Source organism: Excalfactoria chinensis, chromosome 5 (genome assembly GCF_039878825.1).
Source record: "Excalfactoria chinensis isolate bCotChi1 chromosome 5, bCotChi1.hap2, whole genome shotgun sequence".
NCBI lineage: Eukaryota > Metazoa > Chordata > Aves > Galliformes > Phasianidae > Excalfactoria > Excalfactoria chinensis.
Genome location: NC_092829.1, coordinates 6092807 through 6109263, shown reverse-complemented (window position 1 = coordinate 6109263; position 16457 = coordinate 6092807). Strand labels below are relative to the sequence as shown.

Below are 16457 nucleotides of genomic sequence, written 5' to 3'. Positions count from 1 at the left end.
CACTCACTGAGATGGTTCTTTTGTTTCAGGTTTGGTGTTATGAAACAATGCACTTTAAGCTAATCACTATTGGAAAGGAACAGCTTGCTTCACAGTCAATGACTTTGATGCCTTGGGTTATTCGTGTACAGATCTGCCTCTGTCTTGCCTTGACTGACAAGACCCTTTCTATAAATCTCTGCAATTAAGCAGCCCCGTAGCAGCTGCTAAGGAGATCTAATCAGCACAAACCTGACAAAAATTGCTGTGCAGATCTCTTGCTGCTCACTCTGACATCCTGAAACACCATCTGCAATTTAAAGCTGCAGAAGGAGATCTAACTCCAGCAAGTTGGGTGAGTGTGCTTCTGTGTTTGCTCTGTGTCACAGCTCTGGCTCATGAATAAAGCAGAAGGTTTTTGCTAGGGAGGTGAAGAATAAGTGTTCAGTTTGTTTGGGAGGTTGTCTCTTTGCTCTCAAATGTTTGCTATTAAAAATAAGGAAATTTAGCTTTCTTCTTTAACTGTTGAAGCTTATGGGTCAACATTTACTCATTTAAACATCTGTAAGACGCATGCGTAGACACATATATGAAGGGTTCACTGTGGCGAACACCATGACCATGTACTGATCTAAAATTCCAGTTTAGCTAATTTAAAGCATTTAGTCTAACAAGGGCATAGAGACACAAGCTAAAAAGTCTAAGCTCTTGAACGTGAAATGTACCCTCAGCACAGGGCTGTGCACCATATTCAGTAGGCAACCTGCTCCCTCTAAGTTAAATGTCAAGTCTGGGGTTTCTAGGTGGATGTTTTAAATGCAAGGCAAGTATATGAGGTATATGCCTTTTGGCCTGGTGCAAGCTTAGGGCAGTCAAACTGATAGGAAGACATTTGCTGCATAATAAGCTTGTGATATGAAGATTTCAGTGGCCATTGCATTCAGGCCACTGCAGTAAGACTTTTCCCTTCTGGGAGCAGGTGACCCCTCATCTTCTGTCTTCTCTTGGGCTGAGTAAAGATGGGGAACATTGTTCCCTAAGGGGAAGAAGGGGCATCATAGCTGATGGGGGCTGAACTCATGCACTTGGGCTTCTTGGCCCCTGCACTGTGCTACCATCTTGGCTCTCCCAACCCTCCTCTCCCTTCTGCCTCAGCATGAAGCTCCCCTGTGTGACCCTTGGTGCTCTGCTCCTTCTGCTGCCTGCTGGCCACGGGGGCACAGAGACCTCTGCCATTGACCTGCGCACCTTCATCGGCTGTGCTGTGCGTGAATTCACCTTCCTGGCCAAGAAGCCTGGCTGCAAGGTGCTGCGGATCACAACGGATGCTTGCTGGGGACGCTGCGAGACCTGGGAGGTGAGATTCTTTCCCCAAGAAATAGCATTAAACAGTGAGATAGTCAAGGACCGTGTGCTGCTCTGCAGTCCCACTGCAGTGCTCTGCTGCAATTGGTTCCCTCCCTCCTTGCGCTGTCTCAAAGGGGATGCCCATCATGCGATCATATTAATGAAGTGCTTACGTAATACTCTTATTATGCAATCTGAAAGCCTCTTAAAGCTCAAACACTTAAGGAGAAGAGGCCTTTATTACTTTACTGGAAGAAAATTCCTTTGAGATTAAGATGGAGCTCTTGGTTGAGGGGTAATATATTTTGTTCCCAAACAACAGATCCCAAAGATAATGTCTGTTTCTAATTTGGCCCTGTTTTAAATCCCAGTTCTGTATAAATATGAAGTAGCTATGCTTTGGGGGTGTTGAGGGGCAGAAAGAGAGCACAAGTCTGCACACACTTCTGAGGGCAAGTTGCTGACTCTCATGGCCTTTCTCATGTCACTTTGCTCAAGGGGCCAAACCTGGTTTAATTTATTCAGGGAAGTTCTAATGACTGCAGATTGAAATACCACAGGGGTGTAGTTAAGCTGAATGTGTCTGACTGTAGGTTCAGAAGCTTCTACAGAGCCTCACGGTGTGCTTGGATGGAGGAGCTGGTAAGAGGGATGGTGCCTGGATATCTTCTTGCTGAAACATCACATCTGTTCTTTTCTGTTCCATCGTTCTCTGTTCCTGGGCAGGCTCTTCACACAGCATAGAGAGAAAGAAAGAAAATGCTGAAGTATTTCCAGGCTGTTTTACTTCAGGCTGTTTCCCATCTGTGTGAGGGAGAGGACTGTAGTGGGCTCCCACCAGTCCTGTCTTTGGAGTCTGGAAAATGGATGCTCCTAGGAGGAGAACATCACTTTTCAGCAAAATCCATGCCATTGTAGTTCCATGTGCTAGTTTGCGGTTTACGTCCTTTGGGCTACTGTCTTATCTTGTTGGTTGAGTTCTTTGGCCAAGCTGTTCATCTTATGAAAAACTGCAGGCCTTGATGCTGCCTGCAGTGCCAGGTACACCCCCCATATCATGTATCTGCTGGGCTTTGCAGGACGTGCAGCCCAACTGCTGCTGTTTCCATGGCCCCTTCCACATTGATCCAGTGGCTCTGCTCTTTATTCCTGTCAAGAAAACCAGGGACCCCGATGTTTGTCTTGCATCTTGCCTGATGCCTGCATTTCTCACCCACAGATGCCACTACTGAAGCCACCTTACATTGAATCTTACCACCGCGTCTGCACCTACAATGAGACCAAGCTGGTGACAGTCATGCTGCCCAAGTGTGCCCCTGGCGTGGATCCCTTCTACACTTACCCAGTTGCCATACGCTGCAACTGTGACTTCTGCTCTACAGCCACCACCGAGTGTGAAACTGCCTGAGCTCTCCTTCCCCAGGTCAAGTTCCTCCCTGGCTCTACACCACTGCTGTCTCACAGAGGTTATGAGTCAGCCCAGAATTTGGTCTCACCATCCAATGCTCCTAATCATTGCCTTTTCTGGCAGATGAGGTTTAGTTCCCTCTTCCCTTTCTGTAGAAATGTAGAACACAGCCTTACAGTAGCAAATCCTATGGAAGAAAAGTTGATGTTGTTTCCCTTCCTTCCAGGCTTTACACAATGTGGGACCTTTCTTCATGCACAAAGTGCACATGGACTGAATAGTTACAGAGGGGTTGGAAACAGGCCATAAAGGCATTACAGCTGGTAGAACAGCCTTTTTTCATTTTCAGTGCATGTTTCAGTGATTTGCTTAATCGGAGCACTTCTGCTGAAAAAAAATCTTGCCTTACAGGAGATGACTTCTTAAAAAACAGACAGAAGCACGTTAAATGTGTAATGTTTTTGTCCAGGTTTGCCCAGGAGAAGAATTGGCTTTGTATAAAACCAGAGAGGCTCTATGCAACCCAAAAGGCCTCTCTTGACAATTTCCAGACTTAGAGGGACCAAGCTAAAATGCAGTGCTTGTGGGTCAGTTTCAGCAACCCTTGGCCAAGGTGATGGGAAAGAGAGGGCTATGAGGGGTGTTCTCACACTTCCTTGCACTGCTCAGCCGCACAGGGACTTGCTTCTCAGGAAGGAGATGCACAGAGGGCAGCCAGAAGTGCTCACGGGAGGGCTGAGGAGTTGTCTGATAGCAAATAATGCAGCCACTATGAGTGGGACAGGCCCAGGGCAGGGAAGGCAGCAGATATGCCAAAGGTTGGTCTGCACCTCTTCAGAACAACTGTTTATAGACTGGGGGATGCATGGGAGCTGCGGCAGCATCCCCACTCTGGTGAACACAGCTGTGTCAGTGCCTTAGTCCTCCAGCTCCCACCTGGAGGAGGACAGATCCACATTCAGCCCTCATTTCTCCCCCCTGAACAAAATAGGAAATGATGTGAAAGCATCAAAATTTGGCCAAGTACAAGAGACTCCCAGGAGCTTACAAACAAAGACAACTCAGATAGTCATTAGCAGAGAAGTGCTGCTGAGAGAATGTCAGCACCTGCCTTCCCTTCTGATTAAGTGTCTTCTGGATGCAGTTCTTCCATTCCCACAGTTACGTGCCTGAAACTTCCCCAAGTGTCCTATCCTCCCTGAGACAGATCTTTTTGTTTTCAATCTGAGCTGCAATCTATTAGTTGCTGTCATGTTTTGTCGGTGGAATTGTGAAAGCTGCCCTGTGGCTGAGTAGAAAGGAGGACATTTTATCATCGGCCTGAATTCCGTGTCAAACAGCAGCAGAAGTTTTCTGGTGATGGTGAGTTTAACTGCCTAAAGAAGGTCCTTCTGTTTTCTTTCAAATTGCAGCTCACAGTCTCTCTAATCTTGTTACTGTTCTAAGCAGCATCACAACTACTATGGGAAACCTACGAATTATTTTATGTCCTTAATAAAACCCCCAAATTGTATTATGGATGCAATTTAAATCAATGTGTCCTTCTTTATTTATTCATAAAGCTTTCTCACACAGAATATATGTAAGCTCCTACAAACTCTTTGCCAGAACTGTGAACACCTGCAAAACATCTCCTCGATCCTAATGCAAAGTCATTTCCTTTGCTGGATTTCTCTCACAGAGTCTGGCTGTGCTGTAATCTTGGGATTAGAAATGGGATTCCAAAGTGGCAACTTCCTTCCATTGCAACCAGTGGGAAATGTGGGCTGTACCCAGATATGGTAAGGCAGGTTTTGACTGGTGTAGCAGCATCCAGACTTGGGAGGCAGAAGGGGAGGTGTGGGAAGAATGTATTGACTGAATCTCAGCTAACACTTCTCGATGGTCTTTTGAGGAGAAGAGCAAAAGTGAATAGAGATGCTGTGGATTTACTGTGGGTGATTTAATTGTGGTGAACATACATCCTTTCATACAGTGATAGAAACAGAGAATGGTTTTGACCACTAGAAATATTTAATCTGTCATGATTTCCACTGTCTAGAAACAAGAGAAGGAAATCATGCCCTACCTGTATAAGGGAACTTGATGTCTCTGCGAGACTGGTACTGGAAGCGAGGTCAGAGAGAATGCTGGAGTGTTGAACCATTCCGTGCTTGAAATACCTGCTGCAGTGAAAGAAGGGAGGTGGTTGCACCTACTTACTGAGATAGGAGAAGGTGCAAATATGGAGAAGGCATGACTATGCAGCTTGGATATTGGCATTGCCATCAACATACCATGTGAGCAGAGGCAAACCAGTGGGTTTATCCATGCCTCAGTTTTCCTTCTGGACAATGGGAGTGACAGCCATTTTTCTCCCCCCAGCGCATTTTGGAGAAGGCTGTGGCTTCCCTGTCCTGTCTGCATCTTGCACAGCACTCTGCTTCTTGGATTTGTGTCCTTCTTCCAATGAGAACAGCAATAGTTGCAGTCATGCAGTGCTTTCATAGAATCATTGAATTGCTCAGGTTGAAAAAGACCTTAAAAATCAAGTCCAACTACAACCTAACCATATTAGCTTAACTAACAACCCTCTGCTAAATCATGTCCCTGAGCACCACATCCAAATGACTTTTAAACACACGCAGGGATGGTGACCCAACCACCTCCATGGGGAGCCTATTCCAGTGTCCAACAACCCTTTCTGTAAAAAAGTTTTTTCTGATATCCAACCTAAACCTCCCCTATTGCAATTTGAGGCCATTTCCTCTCATCCTATGCAACTTGCTTTATTCCAGTCAGAGGTGAGGGTACTGCTCAGGAATGGTGTTGTCTATGGTCTCCATTTGAAGACCAAACTTGCTGGTTGGTGGGACTGTTTCTGGTGTGGAAATGAAGTTTTAGCATCTAGGACAATAGGTAGAGCAGCACACCTTCTTCAAATGATGCTGTCAAAATACTTAGTAATACTTTTATTTTGTTAAAATAAACTATGTACAATAGAGGATATTAATGTGCAGTTACAATATACAATAATTACATGTTTAAAAGAGGATAAGCTAAAGAGTACAGAATCGTGCTGTAAATAGGAAACTTATACTGTTTACATGGCTTTTAAAATATGCAAAAGAATTCCTGGAAAAATGATTTTCCTTGGTCTGAAATTTTATTGCTTTGAGTTGAATTTTGGAGATTTGGTTCATCTTTGAAAAGCCTTAACATCACTCAGAAGCCAAACGTAGCTTTCTAGTACTTGTTCTTTGGTTTTACCACCCCTATACTCCAGAGATATTGCACATAGCAACTTGTAAGAGAGAAATTCTGTCGCTCACGTCAAGTAAATAACTGCTTAATGTGCTAACAGCTGATGGGTGCTGAGTTAGGTCCTGATTTGGGCTGAAGTCATTGCATTTGCTTCACAATCAAACTTGTTGTGAATAAATTGTTGCACTGGTACTCTAAGTATTGCTGAAGTGTTACGCAAAAGGAAAGAATTAAATGTTCTCAGGGAAGCAGGGAATCTCTTTGCAGTGAAATGCCTATACAAGTGCATCAACATCATAACAGGTTCAACTGGTTTCAGTTATCCTTGCACTTGAGGACAGTCCAGGTCTGTCTCCCTGCTCCTCCTCTCTGCAGCCTTCCTCTTGGAACCTCTCCCAGTCACAAGGTGCTGCTGAGCTCCAGGGGTCCCAGTGTGACTCCACAGGGGTACCTCCAAGCCCTGTCTGTGGGTCATGCTGTCTTGTGCCTTCCCACCTGGCAACCTGGCATTGCTTCCTAAGGTCACTTTTGCTCATGAGTGAATAAGGCTTTGGCAGCTTTATGTTAGAGCCTGTTGATGAATTAATATTTACAAGTTTGTTGAAAGTTTGGGCTCATTTACTCCATATTGGCAAGACAGTTCCACATCCTGCCAGTTCAGTAATGCTTGGTAGAGCAGCTGCCTCCTTTGGGCAAGTGTGTTGGGAGAGTCGGTATGACAGTCACAGTGTGGATATGGCTTACACCCAAATTACTTTGACAGATATCAGACAACAATTTCTATACTCTGTCAGTACAAATAACAGTTGTGCTGGAGGATCTGAGAACTGTAGATTTGTGGCAATTGTTTGCTGTGCATTCATTAACCTCTGATCAAAGTCAAAATTTGCCAGCGATGATATCAGGGAGAGCTCAAGCTGATCATCCAAACCAATCCAAAATTCAATCTGGCATCCTGTACGCTACCCTTCCACTGGGATGAAATGAAATCTAATGACAGCAGTGTGTGCAGTGTCAAACTCAGCAAACAAACCTATTTGTCTTGATATTATCCTGTTAATGCGACCATTTTCACCTTCAGCCTCAGTGCTGGTTGAAAATGGAAGTTACCAATCCCATCTCCAAAGCTTGAGCTGAAGAATCAGATCAGCAAAGTCTCCAGATGCCTTATTTCTTTAGAGAGTAAGAAAACAGCAGCCAGGAGGGGCAATAGATTCTTGGACCTGGTTCAGTATATCTGTATGTTCAAGGCTTTGTCAGTCACACACAAAAAAAAGAGTAAATGCAAAGAGAATCAAATGCTTTCCATGTTTGTCATATGTGGAGCCCATTGAAATCTTCCATTGTCCTCACAAGAACTGAAATGAAGCCCAAACACTGCATTGAAAATCCCATCCTGAAATTGGAATTGGAAGAAGCAGCCGAACACCGCATTATGGTTCTGGAAGGACGGGGTAATCGTGCTCAGTGTTATTTCTGTTAATAGTACTTTCAAAGTCAAAGGGATTTTTCACCATTGACAGCACTTCATACGAGTTTTTGCCTGTTGTTCTATGATAGATGGTCTTGTGAGTTGGTTTGGCTCTTGTGAAGCGTTTCTGACTCTTATTTGAGGCTGGAGTTCCTGGAACTACCCAGGAAAAAAATATCTCACAGATTTCTGAAAGCTTTAACTGACGAGAAGAAAGTAGAAAGAAAATAATGATAATAATTTCAAAAAACGTCCTAATTATGGGCATCAATGTAGCATCTTGAAGTGAAATTTCATCGTAATGTGGCTCTGGATCCTGATTTTGCAGCTCTCCAATAGAGCAGAAGGTGCTGTTCTTCTGTCGCATTCATTCCTTCGAATCAATATTTTTTATCTAAGCTTTTTGATTCAAAAATGTTTGTATTTGTGTTTTTGTTTCATTAGGCGAACAGAGCTGGGATCATCAGCCACTACTGAAATCGGTGGGGGGCTTTTTCCTGCCCTCACAGGGTCTCTATTCACCAAGAGGAAAACAGGCATTTATAGCTGAGTTATCTCCACTTAAAGCACAAATGTGTCTGGAGTTTATCTGACAGAGATTAGTCCACGCTCACCTCTTGTCACTGCAAATACCCCTCTGCTCCTGTACAGATGTAGACCCAGCAAATGTTCTGTTATTTATAGATAATATGTTTTAAGCAAGACTAAACAAATTGCACATACTCTTCAGGCAAGAAGAAAACAAACAAGAGAAAATATGGGGAGCAATGCATGTGCAGCCAGATTCCTGCATTTAGCCTGCTCATAGAACAGATTGTCCCTGGGCTAATAGGAGCATATGTTGCGTTGCTTTGGTAGAAAAGGCAAATGTGCTTTCTCCATTTGTGCTTGTGGTTCAGACCAGCCTGCCTTGAGGCAACTTGATGCCATTGCAATTTATTCCTAATCCAGATGGGTTTTGGTACAGTGAGTCAGGAGATATTTGCTGTGCCACTGGGGAAAAAAAGCTGGAAAAGGTCATGGACTACCAGTAAGCTATGTGAGCAAATGGGCATCTTTCGTATTTTATTAGAAGGACGTTTACTGATGGAAGTGCCAGCTCATATGGCGAAAATACATCTTCTAGACACACACACTGTCTGTAATTGGCCACTGTGTCACTTGCTGTATGCAGTGCTGGTTGTGATGACGGGAGACAGCGGCAAAACTCTTTGCAAGAACTTCTACAACCTTTTCCAAGCTCCTGTAAAGGCCTTTCAAATTGGGTCTCTGGAGTCTTGAGGCAGTATCTTGGGTGAGATCTTGACAGCTGTGTTTGTTTTGAGCTGAAGCAGCAGTGCTTTAAAAGGGGAGAGATGTGTAAAATATCAATGACAAGCTGCTGAATGATTGTTTCAGTGGTGCTGCTGGATGTGGTGTAAATTCTGTAGTTCCCACTTAGCAAGAGGAGCTTCCTTTCTCAGCTACACTGATCCTTTGTGTCCCTCTCCCAGTGTGCTGAAGTAGAAGATGAGTGTCAGGTCCAGTGGAAGTTGAGGGAATGATCCATATAATGTCTTTGGCACTAATTGGGCCTAATTCAAAGCAGCGTGAGACATAAAAGATTGGTGATGAGTTGACGGTTAGTCTAGATGATCTTAGTGCTCTTTTTTGACCTTAATGATTTTTATGATTCTGTAGTAAGCTTTTTATTCCTTGGACTGATGAAATTGGTTGCTCTTCATGAGAAACACATCCCTGTGACGGTGGGTATTGCATACAGGACAGCAGGGGGAGCTCAGATTGAGAGCTGCTCACAAGATTGTGGCACTCGGGCCTGGTGGAACAAATTGCTCTTTGGTGGGATTGGAGCCTTGTTTCCACATTTTCTTCGTCAGAGAAATTCAAGTTAACAACTCCCAGTAGAACTTCAGAAGAGGCCAAAGAAGATGTGTTTTCTCAGATCTAGCAGATTTCTGTTAAGCCGTGATGAAATGTTATCAGACTGTTAGCACAGGCAGCTGTCAGGAAGGGCTTTGACACTGGTTGCGTTAAAACGACATGCTCAGATAGGTTCCTGGGATAGTCCATAGCCTTTAGGACTATCCTACTCTCATTCCTTTGAAGGTGAAGTCCATATTTGATTTCCAGTTCATCTAACAGTGAAAAACACTCTCTGTTCAGCTGGCAGTCACATATTGATTTTCTTTTCTTGTTACTAATGGCGCTTGAAACTAACTTGAAATTTCTCTCTGTTGCCTTAACACGTGTCCTTGCGCTGTGCCTGGTGTTTTGGTCTTTCTGAAAATAAGCTTTGCTGCCTGTTCACGTACCATCTGTTGGTTTGTAGGAAAGGCATTAGGCATGAGTTGCCAGATAGTGAGTCTGCTTACATCTGCCTACAGCACCTTTTCGAGCCTATTGGCCTGTGCTATTCCTTCCTCTGCAAAACCATGCTGTAACAGAGCAGGTCCTTGAAAAATGCCACATTGTGAGGATGAATGTGTGTAGATAACCTAACATGGGACTGATGTTTATGAGACCTGCAGTAGCCACATCTTTTTTTATAGAAATCAGTTGTTTTTGCTGGGAGAGACGTGAAAAATTAATGGAGTGCAGAGTGTGGATTGTGGCCACTCACCTGCTCTTTCAGCTTCCAAATGACACATTTTGTTCTCAATTAGCTTGAAAAACTTGAAGACTGTTTTGCAAACTTGATGTGATAGATGTTGTAAATACAAATAAAGCCCTGGTTAGTTGTAGTATTTTTTCCATATATTTACTTTCAGTGCTATGCAACCATTTGTGCAGGGTGCTGCATTTTAATAAATCAGCATAGTAGCATCTTTAGCTTTTGTATCACCATATTTGCCTGCTTTGGCAGGGGGTTGGTCATGATGATCTCTGGAGGTCCCTTCCAGCCCCTACAATTCTGTGATTATGTGATTTGGGTTTTTGTAAGTTATTTTTCCTCAAACCATTGCAATTACATTAATGGTACAACTTCCTATATGATTTTATATGTCTGTCCCATCCCATCAGCATTAATAGGCACAGCTGATAACAGGCAAAAATATCATTTGGTTATTGTGGCTTTCTCTGACACATGCTGGGAATGCTATATTGCACTTTCCACTGTGCTCATTATTTTATGATAAGCTCAGCTGTCAGTCTGAATTGTTTTGTGAAGCTCTGAGAACACTTGGCAGCTCCAAACTGAGTGTTTCCATTGCACTTCAGCTACAGCAGACTTCACTTACTTTAACCAGAGTCGCATATAGGCTAATGCTTTAGTGCAGCCTAAATCACAAAGCCATCACCCTGTTTTATTTTCACTGAGGCAAACAGCAGCACAGTGAAGCTATCGTTATTTTTTCAGTTGAAACCCTTCTTTTTCAGTGGGATTTTGGTCACTCCTAGTTCTCCTCGTGCTCTTCTAACACCGTGTTACACCGCTCAGATCAGCTGCTTACTGGTGTCCCTGTTGTATTAATGCTCAGTGCTGGGACAGCAGCACAGCCTCTATGGCACACCATGAGCTCCTTCACCAAGCTCAGCTCTGTCCTCGCTCCGAGCTGTGTTGTGTCAGCCAATCCATTTCTCTGGGACATGATAGAAGATCTGCACAATGATTGCCAGCAGTAAAGAAGCCTCTCTTTTGTATAGCTATTCATTAGCATAATTTTAGCTGTCGTCCATGCTTGCGTGCAGCACAAGAGGTGGTGGGTGGCCCTGACCTCAAGACTGGCCAGTTTTGATTGATCTCTATTGGAAATGTTTTGTGTCTGATCTGGTTTCTGTCAGTGTCCGTGGTAAATAAAATTTGTGCTCAAGTGAAAACAGGAGCTTGGATCCGTCATCTTCCATGGGTGAAGGATGGGGCACTGCATCATGATTGCTCTCTTCTGTTTGCTGCTTAGTTTGAGCAGTTTTCAACACGCTGCTGTTGCAAAGAGTTATATTAGAGGTCTCTGTATTTTCTGCCTTGATGATTTTCTGCTTGGGGAACAAAATCCACAAGACAGCCTCATGGCATTGCTGTTGTTCCCGAAGGCAGACGCCCTTTGAGCTCACCTCTGAGCATTGGTGTTGCTGTGAGGTGCAGAAATACAGGCTTCCCAGAGAGCCTTTAGTGGAAAGGCACAATTTTTCCAGCAGCACAGGGAGTTTATGGGCAGCTTGTGCTCCCTCAGGGTCTCCCCACCCCCGTGCTAAGGGCTGCAGCCCATCTACTGTGACTTTGTTAAGTCTTAAGTCTTAGCACAGTGAGGCTGTGGAAGAGTGAAGCAAAGTAATGAATGAGAGGAAGGGGACCACAGGAAATCACAATGATCATAATTCTGCTTTGACAAGGGTTTTACATGATATACTCTAAAAAAAATCATAAGGCACTTGGATCATCTTAAAGTACTTGAGATCGGTGTGACCTTTGGCTTTTTGGCTTTCACTGTTTTTGTCTGCTGGGTGGGATGTAGAAATCCAGTTGATCTATAAGGTAATTTTTCAGTTGCCATGGCAATGTGTCTCTTTCATGTTCTCAGTTTGGAAAGGCGATTGTTCCAAGCTGGTATTTCATACCCAGAACAATACTTGGTGGCAGGATATCTTTGTCTCAGTACACAAACACTACAACTCCGTTCCTCCTTTCCCAGCTTATGGAAACGTGGCTCAGCCTGAATATTCCCTTGCACAAATAGAGTTACTTGCATTTCTTTTAGTTTTAGAACATTCCTTTAAGTCTGGAGGTAAATGTTGATCTGCTTTGATAGCTTGGGCGCAGCAACATGCTGACGCTGTGAAGTTTCACCGCTAAGTGAAGACAAACTGGAATCGCTCCGCCTTTGCTTCCATGCAGATTGAACAAACGGAAGTATATCCTGAAGTAATGAGTTTTATAAAAGAAAAGTAATTCAAAAGTACATCCTACCTATCGTGTATATCTTACATAGTAGATTTCTACAGATCTCCGCGTTCTTTCAGTCAGTTCAGATTAAATTCCTAAGTACTGCATATTCTTAATTTTGACCAATTCTTGCTTAAGGCCACAAATGGAGTTTGCTCTGTTTCTTTCATCCCTTTATTTTTTTAGGGTTTGTTTGTTTGTTTTTTTTTTGCCACTCAGTGCCTTCTTATTCCTAGGGTGAAGAAGAATCAAGCAGGAGCAGGCATCCTTGTTTCTGTTGGCTCAGCACAGTCTGCAGTGGTGGGAACAGACTGCATGCAACTCTGAGGGCTTTGGACTGCACAGAGACAGGAGTTGGCCTATTGTGATACAGCTTGGAGGTTTCACAGAATGGAGGGTTCCTATTTGGGTAAAAAGGACCCCTTTCTGGTCATGTTCCCCTTTTCAGTTGTATATGACCTTCGTTGCCTTTCTAACCTGCTTGGCTTCGTTGAACTCATCTCACTTTCCTTTCCAAGTGACTTCATACAATGGTGCAGCATCTGTGGCACTTTGCACAGTGCTTCTTCTTCTTCTTGGGGTGGAAGATGGTCAGGATTGCTTCATCGAAGACAGTCTTAAGGCCTTTCTGTGTGAGGGCTGAGCACTCCAGGTAGCATTGTGCTCCAATCTGAAAAAAGAGAGAGAAAGTGTGAGTACCCGCTGTCTGGAGAGGTAGAGAGACCCTGCTTCAGCATCCTTCTGTGTGGATATTGTCCTGACCTTTAGAAAGTGGGGTGAGGTCCTCTGCTTTGTATCTGGCTGCCTACAGAATTGAGGGCCAAGCCCAGTGATCATCCTGAGCGAGAGAGCACCAAGTGTTGTCTAATTTATCATTGCAAAAAATATATGTTCTCTCCCTATGTTCTGGTTACCAAGCATGAGTAAATGGTGAGATGCAGTGAAATGAAAAGTCGGGATATTAGATGCTCTTGAAACACATTTCCTATTTATTTAGGAAATAGGCTGCAATGTGCTTGTTATCTATCACTGGCTAAAGGGACTGAGATGTGGCTCAAGACTTCTTAGCAGTATAAACACCCCAGGATGAACAACCAGCAGTTCAGCTAGGGGAAAAGAAGTGGTGAAAGAGGTGGACTTTGTATTAGGGTGCCAGAGAGGCAGCTTTTAATTGCTTCTAGCTGAAGTAGCCAGTAAAATCTGTTTTGTTGCCCCTTTCCCCATTATTGCTTTGCCTGAAGGTAGGTTGGGTGTTGCAGCAAAGCAGTGGGCTCAGGAGCCAAAATCTGTTTCTACTTCCAGGGTGTTTGATATCTGGCTGGGAACAACCAATGATCCATGCTGAGAGTTTGCCTTGAATGAATGAAACCCAACAGAAAGCTGTGATCCATTGATTTCATGGGACTCCAAAAAGTTGTCACCTCCTTCGCCAGCTTCACGCCATGCTCATAGGTGAGTGGTTTCTCCTTCATGTAAAGCAGACGAGCCAAAGTTTTGGGATCATCTCGCAGGTCAATCTAGTAGAAAACACACAAAGCCCATGCTCAGTACTGCCTTAGTGTAGTTATCAAAAGATACATTCATAGGTGTACAAACCCATAGTCATATCCCTGCACAAGGACGTCTGTCCTCACAGCCTCAGGTGAGAACTCAGAAATGAATTACATATGCATTTCCCTTTCTTTCTTCCTCTCTTTTGAAATTTTCTGTTTAATATGGCTTAGTTTTTATTGGACAGTTATCAGGCCACAGCTCGGATGGCTGCAGCACATTACAGATGCATTTCTCAGTGGCTTTTACAATACATCATGGAAAGTGTCGTTAGAAGCCTGAACCACACTGGATAGGGAATCTGCTGTGATCCTGCACTGCATCACCTGTAAAACACAGTGACAGACCAGACAAACACAGCTCTGGATGGCTGACTTGAAGCAAAATCCGTTATTTCCATGGAAAATATTAAAGTGAAACATTCTGGCATTAGAAAACCACCCATTTTTAGAGTGTATGTTATCCAAAGCAGTGTTATCCAAGGGATAACTGCTGTTTAAGAGTATTCCAGTGTGGGAAACTAAGCCAGTGTTTGAATAACTGGACTTTCCTACAGCATGAGGATTTTATTTTTGCTTAGAATTTGATCTCTTTCTCTAATTTGGTTTAGGTTACTGCCCAGTGTTTTCCTGACTATAGCATCACTGCTGCTCATGGTCTCTGTCCAGCCTGTGTCTTGGAAACCCACAGATTCATAGGTTTTAAGGCTGAAACAAAGCGTTTGATCTTTCAGTCTAACATCCCCTGAAGCACAGGTGGGATGGTGAGTCAGTAATTGTAATGTTGATGTAAAGCATGCGGGAGGCCATTTCCTTCCTATGACTCTAAATAGTTTGGCTAATTATTCTCTTTCTTAAAATTGAGCTTGAATTTAGCTTCTGCTTCCAGCCACAGCCTTTGATGCTTGTTTTCCCCCCATTAAAGACCTATCAGAAATCTTTTATCCCTATAGGATTGTATGCCTTCACACCATATTAATATACATATGAATAAGGAGTTTTACCAGTTGTGACTAACTCAATAGGTCAGCTGAGCGTTGGCTTCCACTCTCAGCCTATGATGCCTCTAATGCTAAATTCTGGCTTTCATATATGAAGTCCAGTAGGAAGCCTTAGTCTTCAGCCCTTAGCTCTGAGGCTGTGAGAACCCCTGCACAGGTGAGCCGCGCTACAAAGGAGAGTTACCTGTGTTCCTATGAGGACATAAGGCACATTGGGCATGCAGACCTTCAGCTCAGGTACCCACTCCTCTTGGACATTGTGGTATGAGGCAGGGTTTACCACTGAGAAGCAGATCAAGAACACATCCGTGTTGGGGTAGGACAGGGGTCTCAGCTGATTGTAGTCCTCCTGCAAGGAAAAAATGGTATTATGTTTTGGGATGGCAGAAAACAATGGGTGGAGGGAACATCTTCCTTGTGAGGAAAGGCTGAGCGCCCTGAGGCTGACTGAGGCTGAGAGGGGGTTCTTATGTTTTTCTTTCATCTTGTTAAGGTGATTCAAACTACTTCTGAATAGACACTTGTTCCCAAAACATACTAATCGTGTAAAAATATCCTGCACCAACCTTTTCTAAACAAGAAAACTTATTTATTCTGTAAGGAAGTATGAGGCCGAATATAGCTCCGTCGCATTAGAAATAATAATAATTAAAGAAACATCCTAAAATACAAACAAAATGTTTTGTTTTGTCTAGCTGCAAGTTCATTGTCCCAAAATCACTTCAGGAGGAAGGATACATTCCCAGTCACCGCCTTCAACACCGCACTGGTTTCCAGTCCCAGTTGCAGACTCCCTGCTGTGCTCTGCACAGCTCAAGAGACACGTATCTGACTGCATTTAATGATAAGACATCCTCCCTTTGACCCAACCAAGGGGAAGAAGAAGTTCTTTTATCTATCTGAGTCTGTTTGATGTTGGAAAATGTCATCTGAGACCTCTGTCCTTCACTCCCTTGGTGCTTTGGGCAAATTTAGTATCAAGGATAACCTGCTGCATTTTGCAAAGCCACAGTAATTGTTGACTGAGCTAAATGTCACAGCAAGTGTTGATCTGAAGGAAGATTTACATGGGAATGGGAGATGTTTGGACATAGCAGCCAACACAGAATGGATATCCACATGGAGGGAATTCCGTAAAGGAAATTTGGAGGCAGTATGGAAAACATCTGTGACAGAGGCCACAAAGAAGTACAGGTGGTGGGAGGAGGTTTGTTGGAAGCTCTGGAGATGATATGTTGACTTCTCCAACATTAAGAGTGTTTACTCCACAGCCGACATGGGTTGATGTTAGGTGCCTGGCAATGGCCTTTCCTACGTGTTTTCAGTGTAATTGCTGCAAATCAGCCTCCTAAAACAGCCACGTGGTGGCAGCAAGCCCTCTAGGAATCTCGATTTGGGATTTTTGGAACGAAATTGGCTAAATATAACCAGTTAGTGTATACCAGACGTGCCTATTTAGAAAAACTGTGACTTGTTGTGCCATTAAAATCCAAACTGAAAACCTCGAGCACTTCCAGCAGGTGGTGGCAGCTACAGAAGTGCACATTTGATTGAATTTTCCTTGTTCCTCTGAAGC

The 16457-nt window shown here is 43.7% G+C and overlaps 2 protein-coding genes across 3 annotated transcripts in view; one reads left to right on the top strand and one right to left on the bottom strand.

Annotated features, from left to right (window-relative positions):
• Positions 1 to 1135: 1135 nt before the first annotated feature.
• On the top strand, positions 1136 to 2734 carry GPHB5 (glycoprotein hormone subunit beta 5). The gene is made up of 2 exons (XM_072338989.1): positions 1136 to 1336; positions 2546 to 2734. Exons 1-2 carry the CDS (start codon positions 1136 to 1138, stop codon positions 2732 to 2734), a joined length of 390 nt encoding a protein of 129 aa, XP_072195090.1.
• Positions 2735 to 4837: 2103 nt separating this feature from the next.
• RHOJ (ras homolog family member J) overlaps positions 4838 to 16457 on the bottom strand; it is a 51717-nt gene continuing 40097 nt past the window's right edge. For both annotated transcript variants that reach the window (XM_072338178.1, XM_072338179.1), the window contains 3 exons: positions 15066 to 15230; positions 13752 to 13847; positions 4838 to 13000 (listed from right to left, as the gene is read on the bottom strand). In XM_072338178.1, the coding sequence (XP_072194279.1) occupies positions 12854 to 13000; positions 13752 to 13847; positions 15066 to 15230 (408 nt within the window). In that variant the 3' untranslated portion in view covers positions 4838 to 12853. The remainder of the gene's footprint in view (positions 13001 to 13751; positions 13848 to 15065; positions 15231 to 16457) is intronic.

Excerpts from the sequence above, each read along its gene's own strand:
- GPHB5 (XM_072338989.1), top strand. The coding sequence starts at position 1,136 with ATGAAGCTCCCCTGTGTGACCCTTGGTGCTCTGCTCCTTCTGCTGCCT. Across the intron at positions 1,337-2,545 it reads GACGCTGCGAGACCTGGGAG|ATGCCACTACTGAAGCCACC; the intron begins GTGAGATTCTTT and ends TCTCACCCACAG.